This window comes from Sander vitreus, chromosome 24, assembly GCF_031162955.1.
Source record: "Sander vitreus isolate 19-12246 chromosome 24, sanVit1, whole genome shotgun sequence".
NCBI classification, from domain to species: domain Eukaryota; kingdom Metazoa; phylum Chordata; class Actinopteri; order Perciformes; family Percidae; genus Sander; species Sander vitreus.
This window is the reverse complement of record NC_135878.1, coordinates 13,758,093-13,776,967: the sequence shown is the minus strand read 5'-3', so window position 1 is coordinate 13,776,967 and position 18,875 is coordinate 13,758,093. Positions and strand designations below refer to the sequence as shown.

Genomic DNA, 18,875 nt, shown 5'->3' with positions numbered 1-18,875 from the left:
TGTATGACGTCTCGCTGAAGCTACGATGTTTCTGTGTATCGTACTGGGGATGTAACGTTACTCAAATGAGCAGAGGATCCTGCTTGTTCTTTTGCTTATCTGCTGAAAAGTCTTCACTAGATAAAACACATTGGGTAAGTTCATGTTATGTGTGTTGTGGAACCGAGCTAAGCTAGCTAGCTAGCGAGCAAGTTGAGCATCAAGCTAGGTGACGTAAATTGTGTGAGACGAGAAATGTAGTTCACTGAGCGGTTTCACACAAAACTAAGTGGTACTACGACAAACCTACGGCTAACTGGGACTTTCTTTGGTTGAAAAGAAATTTAAATTGACGAACATCATATTTGTAATCCATGGCTCAAGTCAAACGGGATCAAAAAATACTCTCTCATATTTTTTCCGAATTAAGGTCCTATGAGGTCCACCGGAAGATGAGGGACTTCGGCTCTCTATACTCGGCTAAGTGTTACGCAACTCTAAGCCAGCTTCCAATGATTGGTTATCTGCTCTAGGTAAGCAGGACTGGAGTGTTTTTTTTAACCCAATTCTGGGTCACATTGCTCCTAAACATTTCCGGTTATGTAGTATTTGGATTAAAAGCCTTAATCTGCGATTTTTTACAGTAGAAAGTGCTGCTATGTTCTATTAGTGTCCACTGATAACTATAGTAGCTACATGCTAACGGCAGGAAAATATGTCATATTGGCTGCCAATTTGTTAAATTCTCCCCAATTTCGGGTTGCATTACTGCTGAAGCATGTCCGATTGGGTAGCGTTTCGGTTTCAGAAGCCTTTATCTGTTTATCTTTTGATGGTAGAAAGTGCTGCTTCGTTCCACTACAATCTAACGTTAGCCTAGTGCTAAATATTAAGTATTGTATGCTGCATGCTAACGCAAGATTGCTGTAATCTTGGCAGCCAATGTTGGTCATTTCTTCCACATTTCGGGTCACATTACTGCTGAAACATGTCCGGTTGTGTAGTATTTAGTTAGGGAGCCTTTATTGGTGATTTTTCACGATACAAAGTCCTGCTTTATACTCCGTTGAGCAGCTCCAGCTTCAACTAGTGAAACAACAGCGGAGGCTGCGGCGGAGAGGAGCGCAGATTCCAGGAAACAATCTACAGAGCGTCTCATACAGAGGGTGAATACAAGAGCAACAACCATAGGCAGTATGAGAAAAATAAAGTGTTTTTTTTTTTTTAACATTAAAGCATGTAAACATGTTCGAGTACAACACAAAAAATAAGTATTGTCTGAAAATGCTATAAAATAGTTGCCCTTTAATGCCTTTGCCCGGGTCCGATTTTTCCCACAGAAAAATTATTTACAACAGGCAGTTCTGCCTGTCGTAAATAATTACAGGGCACACATTCTGATGGGTTAAAAGTTTTCGGTGTAACAACAGGTAGCAGGAGGTTTCTTTATATAGGCCTAATTGTATTTCAATTTTATTTTAGAAGTTATTTTAGAAGTCTGTTGTAGTTATGGCTCGTAGTTACGGAGGCGTAGTGCTGCCACGGCAGAAAAAGAAACTCGTGAAACTGAAAAAGTTATTGTTATAACGTGATACATTATCTTGTTAGAACATGAAACTTGAATAAAGACAGAGTGTGCGGACGAATACATTGCGAATTATGGCTCATAAACAAAATTTAAGTTCTACTTCATTCTTAACTCACTCATTCACTCATTCTTCCTTCTGTACAACCCCATCCATTTCAAAATCCTTCGTAGTGTATGCATACTTATCACAATATCATCCACCGTCCTGAATAGCAGCAGAAACTCGCAACGTCTCAGCCCAAGCATGAAGAAGAACTTAATCAAATCGTTTATATGATCCATATTTCGCTATTTATTCGTCCGCACACCGTGTCTTCATTCAAACAGGAGTATAATGTTCTAATGGGCCGGCTACATCTCATGTGTAACATATGCTCCAACACTACGCTTCCACTATTCATAGGGACCACCTGCCATAGTACTTTGTCGCCGACACTTTTGTGTCCGGTCACAGCATAGCAACCCATAAGACTGACGCGATACACGGAGTCCTGTGGGCTTTATCTTTGAGACCAAACTTGACACACAATGATAGCATGCAGTCTGGGTGGAATGGCGCCGTCAGTTAAGGTGACAGGTGTGACAGGTTTAGCTCCACCTCATGCGCTCCAGGCAACAGGGTGGACTGAAAGTAAGTGTGTGAGTCACCTGAGCTATTGTCAGATACTGGTGATGATAACAGAAGCAAAACATAGGAAACATTTCAATGTTTTTTTTCATGACTTCAGATCAAAATAAAGATTTTGATTTCATCAGGGAGGTCATATATACCAGTAGTTCAAGATTCAAAAGACAATTAAGTACATACAATTTTCTTCACATGTAGATACACTAATGATACAGTATCGCCGGAAAGATTGGGTTTGCTACATGAAATATGAATGAAAATGAATCTAACGTTAGCTGGAATTCAGTTATGTCTGAATGACGACCACTTAGCTTAAAGTTCACTAACATTATTTAACTGACAGTTGATATGGGCAACTGGTTTGCTAGTTTTCGTAACGCTGAGTTAATCAAACCCTAATTAAACAAATCAACATATTGTGTCAATTTATAATTACATTTGATAAGTAAGCTAACTATAGTAGTTCCACTACCGGAATCGCTCTGTTGCCGACGGAAATTCCGCTGGATTTCACTCATTTAGGCCGGATATCCGTTGCCTTGGGCTTCCTTTGTGTTGCCATTTTAAACTCTGGTCGATTTATGAGGACCTTTTCTCAGATGTCTGCAGGGTAAATCCAGACAGCTAGCTAGACTATCTGTCCAATCGGAGTTTTCTCTGAGTTTCCCAAGCAGTGCTTCGCCTTCTGAGAATATAGTTCCCAGTACGTATACGGTTAGAAGATGGCTGTGTCTCATGTGACCTTGTTATTTTTACACACTTGTGACTATACAAATCACAACATGTAAATAGGAAAATTTTGGCGTTATTTTGTCACTTATTGGGAGCAGTAGGCTAGACGGAGCCGGTTACCTCCAGGATCTGTGCTAAGCTAGGCTAGCGGTGGGTGCGTCAGACAGAGTTACGACACGCACGGAGATGAGAAGGGTATGTATGGACTTATCTAACTCTGGGGGGTACGGTGAATAAGCTAAAGTCCCAATAAGTCCTTCCTTTAGTTCCTTTAAGGTGGACAAGCTATTCTCATGTTAGTGACATGCAACTTCCTCCTTTTCTTTAAACCATACTCCATCTTATGTTACTCTCTGTGACAGCAGCCTGAACAGAACTCCAACCACATTCCAGAAAATGCTGTACTAATGGTGGGTTTGTATTTTTTTTTTTTCTCTTTCAAACATTTTGTCTGTGTTGTTTGAACATCATCAACATGATTTTTTGGTTCCCCCAATTACTGGAAGCTGGACTCCCATGGCGTTTTGTTCTAATTACATTTTTGTTTAATATTTAATGTGCGTTGTGGTATTTGAAAAAAATCCCCCCGTCTTCTTGTTTTGGGGTTGATGGTGTTTTAATTTTGGCTTTCACAAAGTAGTCTTGCGGGTCTTGGTTTCTCCTTGATTCAAATATTTTTTTCAAAACTCTGACAAGCTTCACTGTTGATGAAGAATATGTGGTAATAAAAGGTTGAGGTTTCGTCTGTTGAAATGTTTTAAAGCACTTTCTAAGAAAGGACCTAGAGTAGCCTCTATTGGTCAGAACGGAGAATAGCAATTTCACAACTTGCTTGAAGTCTGCCTGCTTGAGTACAGGTTCTGTGAAATCTCCACGGTTGTGATTTAACCAGCCCAGCATACATGTGTGCTTAGGGTGGTAACTTGTTCAAAAAGAGCAGAGCAGAGCATGTCTGTCTCCTTAAAAAAAGACCTTTAAATCCAATCCGTGTTTCTCCAAAGTTATCATTTTAAAATGTTGTAGTATCAAAAAAATCCACAGTAGTCAAGCTGGTAGTGGATTTGAGTTTGACGGAAGTATTGTAGTTATTCAGTATTCAAAAATACCTTAAAATCCTCCATCGAATGTGTCCACACACCCGAAATGTCGTCCGGATATCTGACAATGCAATGGTTTTTTTTAGCACGTTTTCAATGCTGAAGCGTCCCATTCAGCCATGAAAATGTTTGCATAAGCCCGAGCAAATCTTTTCGCCATTGCTGTGCCTTTGATTTGCAGGTACAAAAAAAAATCTCCATTAAACTCTCCAATAATTGCAATAATTCTATATCTGGTCTTTTACTGTCTGGGTTTCTCTCAAATCTGTTTTTTTATGGCTTGTGTGCCTTCCTAATATCAATATTTGTGTAGAGGCTCTCAATATCCATAGTAAATGAAATAGAATGATCAGGAATATGGAGTTATTTAGCTATCCCAACAAAATCACAAGTATCTTTAATATACTGTAACGGGCGGGTCTATTGGGCTAGGGTGCTTGTCGATCTGACAATTGTGATTTCCACTGGATCAAAATACTATCACTTGGCTGCCTGTTCTGCCAATCTTCCCTCGTCACATAACCAATTAATACTCCAATGACAACTATCCAAAATTCTGATACCATGGAACCAGCACTAGAATGTTTTTTTGAGCCTATAAAAATGTGCATTGTATTCGGATATACAGTTTGTTTAAAATGAAAACAAGAAAAACTAATAATGAATGTGATGTTTTATTTAGCATGATTTCTATACTGTCCAATATTAAATATATTTCTAATCATATTTTCTACGCTGTATTCTGATAAAATGTCCTATCCTGGAATCGCCCCTGGTGTGTGACCAACAGGGGATTTAGGCTAAACCTCATTTCTCCATCTTACCCCTTCCCCTTAGTTTTGCACATTCACGTGAGAGTAAGGGCTATCCCAATTCTCGTTTTGATCGAGGGGTAGGGCTAAGGGAAGGGGTAGATACCCCTTAAAACCAAGCAAAGTATTTTTGGCTTAAATAATAATAATAAACTCCATTAGCAGCGAATTTCATTTGATGTCGGTGCATAACACTACTTGCTTTGGAGATGTCGATACGTGCTTTACATATACTGTCCTGTATCACACAGGGACGCAGGAGGAAACCCAGCAGTGGATCCACTTTCGGGCTGAAAACGAGCAGAAGTTTCTTAAATCAAAACATGCTGCAAAGCAACTATGGGAGTGAGTCATGCGTTCATGTTGTAGCCATTCATTACTGTAATAACACTGTATTATTGTAATCGTTTGTAATTCATTCCTGTTCATGCACCTGTACATTGTTGCTGGTTATCAGTCCTTCCAGAAAAATGCAGAGTTTTTTTTTTGCGATTGTTGCGGGCAAAAATCCTTGATTATGCGGCACGTTTTCTTAAAAAATGCGATGGAATATGCAGGGATATTTAAGCAATGTTATGCGATGAAATTGCGGGAACTTGCAAAAACTGCGGTTTCATCGTGGCTTCATCGCGGGATTTGCAGCTTTTCGATGACGTTCACGTCGCGTAATTACGTCACTTCATAACGTTCCCATGGCAACAGGGGAAAATGGCTGCTCGTGTGACGTAAACGCAACATTTTTCAACTTTCTGCTAAGATATGTGGGACTTTTTTGCAACGAAAATGCGGGGATTATGAAATCATGGCAAGTCCCCGCATATTTCACGCGGAAATTGGAAATTTATGCGGCGAAAGTGCGGCGTATTTGAAAAACTGCGGGCCCCCGCATAAACATGCGAACTTTGGCTGATTATGCATTGAATTATGCGATCGCATAATCACATTTTTCTGGAGGGACTGGGTTATGATACAAGACACTAATGAAAGAAATGGGGTTGGAGGGAAGGGTTACTGGCCAACAGGCATCAGACTGCGGTCTGGAATTTCAGAATAGCTGTAGTTCTTTGTTTGTTTGTGGTCTTGTGTGTCTTTTTTGAGTTTTATACATTTGAGTGCCTTTTTTTTTTAATATGTGGGTGACATGTAAGTTATGGTTCTAATAGTTGATAATGGTTCTGTAATATAATATATTTTTATATAATGTTTTTGCCTGTTATGTTTACTTTATTGGGCAATAAAGACCAACAAAGAAAGTGTTTCTGAACATCAATGACATTGAAAACAGTGATAACTGAAACAGATATACAACACAACATGCAGTGTGTATATAAATATTTATTGCAAACAGACCTAAGTAGTACACAGATAAGAACATCTGCACCACCAAAGTGAATATAAAAGAACTATAAAATATATACATGCATATGACACTGTTGTCAAAACCCATACAATCAACATACACACACTTGCAGACGGCATCTTGGAAGTTTGTGATCGATACTTGTCGCCTCTGGTGATGTAGCAGCCAGCTAGCGACAATGTACGATGACGTAACTGTAACCAAGTGGTGTCTCATTTCATAGGGGTATGTTTTCACCCCTAGCCCTTACCACTTGGTTTCGAGGGACAAGGGCTAGGGGTAAGACGAAGGGGTAGGGGAAGGGGTTAGACAGAGAAATGGGATTCAGCCTAAGATTAAAAACAAGAAACTCAGCTGTGTGATAGGTCTCACTACCACATTCACTTACAATGGGTCTCCCAGCAGGGATCTCAAAAGGTTTAGGCCATTGAGCAGGGTTTTTATGAATTTTTGGCATATATAACAGTCGGGCTCTGAGCTCCCCAACAAATGTCTTTTTGTTGTGGCATTCATATTTTTTTCCTCCAAGATTTTTTTGCCACCAAAGGCACAGTATCAGGGTAGATGGGATGTTGTACTTTAGAATAATTTGTATTGTGCAATTGTCTGTATCCTCCCACAAATATTGTTCCCTACAGCACGGCCCTTGTCAGCTGGTTTAAGTGATGTAAGTAATGATGTAACCTCCTCTTTGTTGAGCAGTATCATAGAAATTAACATCCGTATTAACAAGGGCAGTGATTTCCTGTGGCAGTTTTCCATCAGAGGGAGTCCAATCAGATTTACGAATGAATGGTAAAGATGTAGAATCTTTTTTTACCTTTATAATAAACTGCCAATTTCAGTTTTCTGTGGTGCTGTTTCTCGCAGAGTTCTCGCGAGAGCACAATCTGAATTTGCTCAGTGAGTCACTCTGGCATTGAGTAATCATGCTCATTACCTATGCCCTTGTAGCCCTGCTACACCAATCACATCAGTGTAGCTGATATAGGCGGGCCAGAGGCGAGCTAAACAGATGACGACAGTTTAATCTAGCAGTTAGCTCCGCTGGTAGCTAAGCGTATGGGGCTCTGGATACGTCACCCTGTGTATTGTTGTGATTGGTCATAGTGTTATCCAATTGTGTGCAGTGAGATTTTCAAATGCATGCTTGGTGCCGCCCCTCGAGTTGGGCCATTTTCATTACTCAATGCCAGACCGTTAATCTTTTGGATTTAGGTCTGGATTTCCAGGCTAGTGCTGTTGTACATCCCATCTACTCTTTTCCCTGATTTGTTTTGTTACTGCCATATGTAGGAATAAAAGACAATCCCCTGCTCAGTAGAGCCAGCTGCTAAATGAGTAAACTTTAACAACTCAATGCTCATCCACCTGCTTTTGTTGGTTAATGAAAGGCTTAGGGTTAGGCTCAGAAAATAAAGAAAACGGTTCACATAGCTTCATGTGGTGCGTTACGTCAACCCACTAGGTCAGTAGCTCTCAGCGTCAGATACCGGGGCAAAAGTCTGGCACGGGAAACTGTTGCGATTGGTGGAAGTCGTGGGAAGCTCCCGTTATCGGTCAGCATTTGCGGTAAAGTCTTCATGTTCACTCTTCACAGGGACAGGAGTGAATGGGAACTTGGCGATATCAGCCTCCTCCTCCAGCCCTTGAAGCTGCTCTCCCTCCTGACTGACCCGAAGTTCCTCCTGTTCCTCTTTAATGTTTGGGGGCTCTGGGTCCTCCTGCTTTACCCCCATGTGTACCCCTGTATGGACCACCATGTCTTGGCTCAGACTTCCTCGTTCTGTAAAATGTTCCTCTCCTGTACGACTACTGTGGATCAGTGCTGTGTGAAGTCTTGTGGCAAATCCTTTCCCGCAAAGTGAGCTACTGAATGGTTGCGCATCTGTGGGGGAGTTCTTGTGTGTCAGCAGAGTGCAACCGTCTTCGCATCTTTCACGATACTCGGAGAAGCTGAATGGCTTCGTGTAAGTATCACGTCCTGTATCACTGACAGGAACGTGCTCGGTTTTCAGAAGCTTTAGACGTGACTGAGGGTGGCCGGTCGGCCTGCCAAAATCAACACTTTCGTCAGTCCCGGCTTCGGTTTTAACCTTGTCATCAGAGCCGCCAGTGTTGCATCCATCACTTGCGGGAACTTTTTTACATCTCTGATAAGTGAACCCTGACTGATGTTGCCTGGTCTCTTTCCAAAACCCAATGTCATCACTGTCGTCCGCTTCAGATGCCAGTTCTGTCGCTTTAGTAGCAACTTGTGTTGAATGTCTGGCTGCTTCTGGCCCTTCACAGTTCTCTCCATTAAAGCCAATTCTTCTTCTTCTTCGCTGTGAGAACTCCCTGAGACACTTGTGTTTTTTGATCTGAAAACGCCAAAAGAATCTCCCGCCACAGACGCCGCAGCTGAACGGTTTCACCCCGGTATGCTTCACCATGTGGTACGTCATGGCTCCTTTATTCCTAAACGTTTTACCGCAAACTGAGCAGCTAAACGGTTTCTCTCCTGTGTGCGTTTTCAAGTGGTAGTCCAGGCCTGCTTTTTGAGAAAACCTTTTACTACACAAGGTGCAACTAAATGGTTTCTCTCCCGTGTGAGTTCTCACGTGTTTATTCAAATTCCCCCTGTGTTTAAATGTTTTGGAACACACAGAGCAACGAAATGAATTACTTTCAGGATCCTTCCAGTCTTTCTCAGTCTCAGGTTCAGAAGAGTCTCCTGCATTGTCTTCATTATCTGGTTGCAAATATGTATCTGGAGCCGAGTTCCCGGCTGGTTCTGGTCCTCCACGGTCCTCTCCATCAGCCGCCGTTTTCGTCTGTGGAGCTCGTCTTTGATCAAGCTGTGAGGAATGGCGTCCGACGCATTTATGCCTTTTGACCTGTTCGGGCCAGGCAAATCTTTTGTGACAAATGCTGCAGCCGAAAAGTTTCTCGCCTGTGTGGATTCTCTTGTGCTTTTTCAGATTTCCCCTCCCACGGAAAGCTTTACCACACACTGAGCAGCTGAATGGTTTCTCTCCCGTGTGGATGTTCATGTGTTCCTTCAGGGTTCCGCTCTGTGTGAACGACTTCATGCAGAATGAGCAACTGAAAGGCCTTTCTCCTGTATGAGTTATCATGTGTGTCTTCAGGTTACCGCTTCCACTGAAGGTTTTACTGCATACTGAGCAGCTAAACGGTCTCTCTCCTGTGTGGATTCTCGTGTGTCTCTTCAGATGGGACTTTGTTACAAATGTTTTACCACATTCAGGGCACTGAAATGGTTTCTCGCCCGTGTGACGTCTTGCGTGGTCCTTCAAATGTCCAATGATGCAAAATCTTTTCCCACAATCGGAGCAACTAAAGGGTTTCTCTCCTGTATGCGATCTCATGTGTATCTTCAGGTGGGTCTTGGTGATAAATCTCTTCCCACACTCAGAGCAGCTAAGTGTTTTTTCACCGGCCTTACATTTCGAGTCATTTTTCAGAGAGTTTAAACCTGACTGAGGTTCTCTGGTCTCCTTCCAATCGGCGCTGTCATCAGTCTCGGGTTCAGAAGAATCTTCAGCCTCATCGTCATTATCTGGTTGTAAATGTGTATCTGGAGCTGAGTTCATGGCTGGCTCTGGTCCTCCGCGGTCCTCTCCATCAGCTTCTGTTTTTATCTCTTCAGTTTGTCTTTGAGGAAGCTGCGAGGACTGAGCTTTCTCTTCATCATCTTCACTCTTCACAGGGACAGGCGTGAATGGGAACTTGGGGACATCAGCCTCCTCCAGCCCTTGAAGCTGCTCTCCCTCCTGACTTATCCAGAGTTCCTCCTGTTCCTCTTTAATGTGTGGGGGCTCCGGCTCCTCCCGGTCCATACTGAAGCTCCACTCCTGCTGCTCAGGGGGGACCTCTTCTTTAACCACCAACAGCTGCTGGACGTCTGCAGGAAACAGGAAACGCATATTTAGGGAAAACCACAAATTTCTGTTTTACGTCAAGCTTAAAAATGTTTATTCAGTGTGCCGATGTGCTGCATGCAGCAGGCATTGGCACAATGACTCGTATTCGTCATACTTTATTTTTCATCATCTCCCACCACATTTTTTGTCCCGCTACTTGTCTCGCAGCGTTGCAATCACACACGCAAAAAAAAAAAAAAATACACCACAAAGTATGAAATGTTTGGGAATGGTGTGCTTTTCTCAGAGATTCGCATAGCTGTTTTTATGTAAATCACAAAATAAACTAAGCTAAATTTCCCCGTAGGCTTTAATGGGAAATCGTGGGGAGAGCGACACTTACGCGCGCAGAAACTCGAGTGAAGATAATGACCTCTTCTGAAGAGTCTGTCATGTTTTTTGAATCCTCCGTGTCCTCCTTGGCTACTAGCAACTGTATGGAGGAGGGGTGGGGGTGCGTGTGCGAAGGCTAGTATCATGTGGATGCAACAACAGTGGTGTTGTCGTTACTTAGAATTCCTCATGGGGGCAACAGAAACTACGCACTATAGCTTTAATGGGCCTCCTGCTTAACGGATATTACTATACTGATTACACTATATTAAACCCTTGAATATTACATTGTTGAGTTGTGGTGATGGTTATGCATTGAGATTCTTTTATGACACTTTTTTTTTTTACTGAAGTTGAGTAACAGAGATGCATGTGGCATTTAGTTTGCTTCCCTATAAAGAGCTGTGGCCATGTTTATGACTCGGTTTACTGTTTTTAAGGTACATTAACCTTTAATGTACATTTTACATATGAGCAATATACTTTAGGCATGCAGTATATATTTAATATAATACTAAGTAATTTTTATAGCTATCATTTGCAAAAATTGCCCTGGATGAAGCAGCATACTCAAACAAGGGTGCACAGTATAGCATTGTTCCAAAGATATTTACTTTGAGTACATTTATGTTTAACACACGCACAAGTTAAAGTGATGGTTACATAGTATCTGTGTATTCATCAACATGTGCATAAGCAATGCTGTAAAAACTACAGAAATGTGTATGCCGTGTATACATTTCATTAAATGCATTCAACAATTAATGTCTTGAATTCATAAGATATCTGCTCACATGCACCACCAACATACCATACCAACATACAATAAATAATACAATGGGACAATATACAAAACAGTTAAAGTGCTCCAGTGCTAATCAAGATACTAAAATATTGAATACGATTAAAAACACTTCAAACTGACCACTGTAACATCTAAAAACCAATGAATTATAACAAATATGGCTTACGCGAATACAGGCTGTGCAAATTGTGCAATTCTTCTTACAGCCTGTTCAACCGTGTGACTGCTGCTGGAACAAAGCTGTTTTTATATCGTTTGGTTTTACACCTTGGAACTAAAAACCTCTTTCCAGAAGAGAAGCTGAAACACCTTGTGGAAAGGGTGCAGGGATGGAAATTAGCTACCCAGCAAATGTGGGCGATTTTGTGCAGTGGCAGGTGAATTTGCTAAACCTACCAACCACGGTGGTGGGTAAATGAAAGTAGTTTTACCAGTCAACCAGGTAGATGCTAGAATGTGTCTAGTGGGACTTTAAAGGGCAACTATCATATAGCATTTTCAGGATAATATTTGTATTTGTATGAGAACACATTTACATGCTTTAATGTAAAAAAAAAAAAAAATCTATCTATCTATCTATCTATCTATCTATCTATCTATCTATCCCATACTGCCCATGGCTGCTGCACCTGTATTCACCCTCTGTCTGAGACGCTCTGCTGGAACGCCTGTCTCTTTAAGCCCCCCTCCCGACAAAGCCCACTCTGCTCCGATTGGCCAAAATGTTACCTGGAATCTGCGCGCCGCGTTTCACTAGTAGCAGCTGGAGCTACTGCAACGGAGTATATAGCAGGACTTTGTACCGTGAAAAATCCCCAATAAAAGGCTTTTAAACCAAATACTACACAACCTACCGACATGTCCCAGCAGTAATGTAATCCCAAAATTTGGGAGAAATGACCAACATTGGCCGCCAAGTTTACAGCCATCTGGCGTTAGCATGCAGCTACTTAATATTTAGTACTGGGCTAATGTTAGATTGTAACACTACTGAATCGGACATGTTTCAGGAGTAATGTGACTCGAAATTGGGGAGAAATTAACAACATTGGCAGCCAAGATGACATCTTTTACTGCCGTTAGCATGTAGCTTCATGCGACAATGTTAACACCACAGTAGCTTAAAAATAAAATAAAATAAAAATAAAAATAAAAATAAAACACTCCAGTAGTTCCTGTCTGGAGCAGATGACCAATCATAGAAGGCCAACTTAGAGTTGCGGAACTGGAGCATTCAGAGCAGTTACTTGAAGTTTTGGCCACGTTTAACATGAAAATCCGACATAACATTGTAGATATGACAGAAAATACGGAAAAGCACATGTCCACTTTAAGTTGTAGTGCTACTGCCCAATGTTATAGTTTCTCTTCTTTTTGGTGTTACTCCTGTTCTAGTATGATCTGATAAAGTATGACAAGTTAAGAGATGAACAAGTGAAATGGTCCGTTCATGCCACCTGGGAATATCAGGGACCGCCCCCGTGATTACGTTGTTTTTCCGACTGCCAGGGTTCATGTGCTTCACTGTCTGTGTGTGTTCTTCGGTTATATTGGCGTTTGGCATAACAACTTGTTGCATGACTGCCACCAACTGTTGGGCGTCGCCAAGCAGCGAGGTACCGTTAGGGATTCTACCTTTTCTTATTATTACACATCTTTCCTCTGCCATGGGAGTCTATGGCAGCCCATAGAACCGTACAGTAGAAAGTTGTGAAATTTAGCACATTGATTCGGGACAGTCCCATAATTCATTTCACCAGGTTTTAGGTCTGCACCACAGGCAGTCTAGCGCCACCAATGGGTCAAAGTTGGCGTTGCATCCATGCGATTAACTTTTGAACCGTATGCCCGATTTTGAACATCAAGTTATAGTTGGAATCCTTGGATGACGCCAAACTCAACGCACCCCATGATGTCAATATCCGCCATGTTGGACCTTGCGCCATATTGGATTTGATCAAAAACACTACAACGTTTTCACAGGTCACAAAATTGGTCCAATTTTCACGAAACTTGGCACAGATGATCTTCAGACCATACCTCACAAAAGTTATTCCATTGCGTATTGATATTCGAAAGTGTTTGGCCGTCACAAATCAACGGTGAAGCCGCCAAACAGGAAGTGAACTCATATCTCGGCAAGTCTATCATGTATCAACACCAATCTTAGTACATAGGTACAGGGCCCAATTAGGAAGGGGCTCAAGAAATTTGGTGACCTTAGACCTATAGGGGGCACTGTAAGTAGCAAAATTACGTTTTGGCCTATAACGTTTGATGTGTTTGGAATTAAAACTTACTAGCGGTGTCTGTAAATACTGTGGGGAGGTCCTAAGGCCGACACATGCCAATTTGTGACGTCAACGTAATTGATCTGGCCGCCATATTGGATTTCATCAAAAACACTAAAAAGTTTTCACAGGTCACAAAATTTCTCTTAAAAATCTTCAGACCAAGCCGCACAAAAGTTATTCCATTGCGTATTGATATTCGAAAGCGTTTGCCCGTTACAGCCAATTGAAATCAACGACAGGCTCTATAATCACAGGAAGTAGGCTCATATCTCAGCAACGCTTTCACGTATCGAAACCAAACTTGGTACATGGACTTGGGACCGCATCCTGAGGACGCACAATCAATTTGGAGTCTATTAACCACTAGGTGGGTGCTATAATCACAAGACGTAGGCTCATATCTCACCAACGCTTTCATGTATCGAAACCGAACTTTGTACAAGGACTCAAGACCCAATCCTGAGGACGTAAAATAAAATTTGGTGACCTTTGACCACTACGCCATTCCTGCTAGTGTACTGCTTGGCCCCCTCACTGCTGCTTGGAGCTATATTTGAGGGTGTGACTCCACACATCACTTCACAAAATCCTGGATCGGGCCATGACTGGTTTCCTTGTGCTGGAGCAGACTTACAATTACAGAGTCTTACAATTACAGAGTCATCAGCATACTTTATAATGGCCCTGTTTTCCTATCTGCTCTGGCAAAAATTGGTGTACAGGATGAATAGTAAGGACAGCACACATCGCTGTGGAGAACCAGTAGAGGAGCAGCATTAGCTAGAGAAAACTCTGTTTGCTCTTACTAGTAACAGTGGCATCTTCTACTCTCCTAAGTACTAAAGTACTAAAACACTGAGCTACCAACCCAGTTGCGCCGACCGGAGGTGCTCAAAGACGGGGTTGAGACCCTAAACAAAATTTGGGGGGGGAGGGGAGGGCTAACGTTAGGCTAAGGCTAACTTTTTATCGGCTATCATTACGCAACATTTTCCTCGCCAATGCAGGATTTTTCCTATGTAGAGAAAGTTTTGGCACCCCCCCAAAGAGGTTTTAGCCAGCACCAAGGAAAATCACGAGCGCCAAAACGATTTGCAGCAGCCAGCCTCCCTCTCATCCACAATCACTATATACACACACACACACATGCACCTGGCGCTGATCTGACTGGATCGGAACGCTCCGCTGTGAAGCTAGCGCTAACGGGATCTCCATTTGTCAAACCGTACCGGACTGTCCCCATGACCAGTCTGCCTCGGGGGACAGGTGGCGCAGCGAGGAGCTGCTGCTGTCGCCGCTTTTACACTATGATGGTTAAATTTGGGGGACGACTTTGGGCTTTTTCACTTTGTAAACCTATAACATGCACAAAAAGATATATAACACAATAAAGGAAAGGAGAAAAGCCAAAAAGCATAATATGAGCACTTGATGCTTGTTACACACACAAGGAAGCGCAGCAGCACACACACATGCAAAAGATTACAAATAAACATATTACGGTGCAAATCCGCCATCATAATAGCAATGCACCAAGGTCCAAACACGCCTGGCTTTTAAAGGGAATGGGAGATGACCCTGATTGGTATATTGCATGTTACGCCCAAAACACACCAATTAATGAAGACACTAAGTACAACCCTTTTGCCTGGCACACGGTTACAACCCCCCCCAATAATGAAAACTGGCCCTCCATTATCTAATTATAATCTCCCCCCCCCCCCCCCCAATGTTTTGTATCAGATTTATAATACAAAATATTATATACAAATAAATGATTATTTATGAAAGTGGATAAAGGAAACTTTATTGATCCCGTGGTGAAATTCACAAGCTACCTGCCAAGTCATACTTCCGCTGTTATTTTGGTGAAAGTAACTCAATCGTAGTAAGTAGGAAAAGCACAGGTGTATTCAAAACCGCTAACGATGGGCTGCATTCCACTTAGGAGAGGCCCTGGTATTGTCCATGCTGACTCACTGAAATAGCTCACTGGGAACACTTGATGGAATTGAGCCATCGTTAAGGTTGTCAATTTCAGCTGTGCTTTTCCTACCATGACAAGTCAAAAATGTCTGCTATGAAAAAGGTCCATAGTTTCTGAAAAACGAGGTCGCCCTGCCATTTTTTTCCGCTTGTAAATAATGCACATTTGCAACAAAATTGATGACTTACTATAAAACACCTGGGTGGTTTAGCAGGTTCATAATTAATTAAGGACATTGTGGGGGGAATTTGGGACACTAAACTACACGTATATACTGTACATTAGGGGGAATTTGGGACACTAAACTGCACGTATATACTGTACATTAGGGGAAATTTGGGACACTAAACTGCACGTATATACTGTACATTAGGGGGAATTTGGGAAACTAAACTGCACGTATATACTGTACATTAGGGGGAATTTGGGACACTAAACTGCACGTATATACTGTACATTAGGGGGAATTTGGGACACTAAACTACACGTATATACTGTACATTAGGGGGAATTTGGGACACTAAACTGCACGTATATACTGTACATTAGGGGGAATTTGGGAAACTAAACTGCACGTACTTTTTTTTTCCAAGTGAAAGTTGGAATACGCGTCTGTTACAAGTTAGTTAGTCCTGTAACATGAAGACATTTAACTGGAAACCGTTCACAGCTGCTTCTTTCACTGATAAACCTACAAACGGATAAAGACGTAGCGGTTCCTAAGCTTCAGGAGCTAGCTAGCTGCGGCTAACAGGCTGCGAATGGTTTAGCTAGCTAACTGACGTTAGCTTAGCATCGTTAGCAGAGGAGTAGAAAGACAACAAACCTCGTCGCAGCTTCGTCTCCGGGTTTAAATCCACCTCCAGCTGTTTCCGGTGTCGGTCCATGTCTGAGTAGCAGACTAACTCCTCGGGGGTTTTCTGCCGTTATTTGGATCCCGGCTAACAGCTCCTCTCCGCTGACTGCTCCGGTGTTTAGGTCGGTAACATATGAACGGTAGTCGTCTTCTTCTTCCTCTGTCCATTCCCGGCAGACTAGGCAGTGTTACCGCATTGCTGCCTCCCGCTGGTGATGAGGACAGTCTCCATTAAAGATCCTCCTGGACCTTTATTTTCCTCAACGGGAACAAGAAGGAAAATTAGATTCAACTTTATTGATATATATAGATATAGATCTATATATATCTATATATATAGATCTAGATCTATATATCTATATCTATATCTATATCTATATCTATATATATATATATATATATATATATATATATATATATATATATATATATATATATATATATATATATATATATATATATATATATATAGATAGATTTATAGCTATATCTATATATATACAGTTTAGGGTGTTAGCAGTGCAGAAATGCAGAAAATTGTGAAAATGTGTAGACTGTTATTCAACTTTAACATACAAAGGTAAACGAGCATATGAAGAAATACATAAACAAAAATGTGCAATACTTTTTTTTTTGCAATATGATGTCTTTGCTGTAATCAAATCAGTATGTATTTATGTTTACATTTTAACAATTCAGCAAAATCTGTTGAAATCCTTTTTAATATGTGCAAACAAATTGTACAAACACAATTGACAATATAAAGTTGAAGAACACGCTATTATTTTATTTTATCAATGGAAAACATCCATGTGTACAGACAAGGCTAGCAGCAGCAGCAGCAGCAGCAGCGCCGCGTCAGACACGTTTCTGGTGTGCAAAGACATAGAAAACGCCACGCAGCGGCCACGCAACTGACGCGCAACAGAAACGCCACGCTCGTGCCACGCAGCCAGTGTGCAGGAGGCCTTAGTCCATCAGTGAAGTTCTGCCTCCACCTAGTGGCTGAAACAAAGAACAGCACGGTTTCTTCTCCCTTCTGCCCTCTTCACTTGACTGAATCCCTTTTAGAGTCAAAGTCCATTTATTCAAAACCGGCTTTAACGGCTTCTCATTTAAGGATCACAATAAGTAGGGTGTCCGTAAAAAAAGTGGGAGGTTGATGCAGTAGACAAATCCAGTTGACATCAGTAGTCATTACTAAATATCATTAGTCATACGTTTTTTTTTCTGGAGTCATGTTGTCTTAAAGTGCTCATATTATACTCATTTTCAGGTTCATAATTGTATTTAGAGGTTGTACCAGAATAGGTTTACATGGTTTAATTTTCAGAAAACACCATATTTTTGTTGTACTGCACATTGCTGCAGCTCCTCTTTTCACCCTGTGTGTTGAGCTCTCTGTTTTAGCTACAGAGTGAGACATCTCACTTCTGTCCCATCTTTGTTGGGAGTCGCAAATGCGCTAGGTAAGGACTACTAGCCAGTCAGAAGCAGAGTATGAGGGCGTGCCCTGACAGTACCTAGGTAAGGACTACTAGCCAGTCAGAAGCAGAGTATGAGGGCGTGTCATGCTAGCAGCTAGGCGAGCATTATAACGTGTGTTCCAAAGTGACCACGTTTATCTCTGAAGTAAAGGCTGGACTACAATAGAGCTGTTTGGAGCAGTTTGTGAACAGTGTTTTCTGTTGGAGATGGTAAGTCCCTTTGGGGGGGGACTTTGGGCTTTTTCACTTTGTAAACTTATAACGTGCACACAAAAAAAAGATATATAACACAATAAAGGACAGGGAAAAAGCCAAAAACCATAATATGAGCACTTTAAATAAGCTTGTCAAATGAAAAATGCAAAGAAACATAACAAATATAAAACAACATTTGGCTACTTATCACTACTTTATAAACAATTTGTTCATATAAGTACTGTTCCTTGTCCTTCATAAAAGTGTGAGTTTAAGATGAATGACTTGCATGGAGGTACTGTGGCTTAGTTGGTTAAAGTGCCTGTCTAGTAAACAGGAGATCCTGGGTTCAAATCCCAGCAGCACCTTATTGTTGCAGAGATTACCTCTGTTTGCATTTCATCTGCATGTTTACCAAATCCCCATGCTACACAGTATGCTACAGGTATGCTACCATGGTAGCAAATGATAAAAAGTTAACATGAAGGACTGTTTAGCCTGCCATATTAAATTCATACAGAAATATTAACACAAGACTTAAAGGGTAACTGCCATTGTTTTCAACCTGGATCCTATTTTCCTGTTTTTGTGTGTAAGTGACTGATGGGAACTACAATCTTTGACATTGGTCCAGTATTCCAAGCTACAATGTAAGTTGTTGGACAATTGTGCAGCTTGTATTTACCTTCACAGAAGTGCTTGTTTTGCCACTGACAAACTGAGATTAATATTCTAAGTGTCTGACAACATTATGGAAAGGATTTCTAAGGAGGGCGACCTTTCTGTAAGAGTAAGA

At 41.5% G+C, this 18,875-nt stretch overlaps 1 protein-coding gene and 1 non-coding gene across 2 annotated transcripts; one reads left to right on the top strand and one right to left on the bottom strand.

The window, feature by feature from the left end:
• Positions 1-6,153: 6,153 nt before the first annotated feature.
• Positions 6,154-16,516, bottom strand: LOC144512798 (uncharacterized). The gene is made up of 2 exons (XM_078243732.1): positions 16,368-16,516; positions 6,154-10,103 (listed from the first exon to the last, which is right to left on the bottom strand). The coding sequence occupies exons 1-2, from the start codon at positions 16,426-16,428 to the stop codon at positions 7,750-7,752; spliced, it is 2,415 nt and encodes an 804-aa protein (XP_078099858.1). The 5' UTR covers positions 16,429-16,516; the 3' UTR covers positions 6,154-7,749.
• A 1,857-nt stretch (positions 16,517-18,373) lies between these two features.
• Positions 18,374-18,447, top strand: trnat-agu (transfer RNA threonine (anticodon AGU)). The gene has a single exon. It is a non-coding gene; the product is annotated as a tRNA-Thr (tRNA).
• The last annotated feature ends 428 nt before the right edge of the window (positions 18,448-18,875 follow it).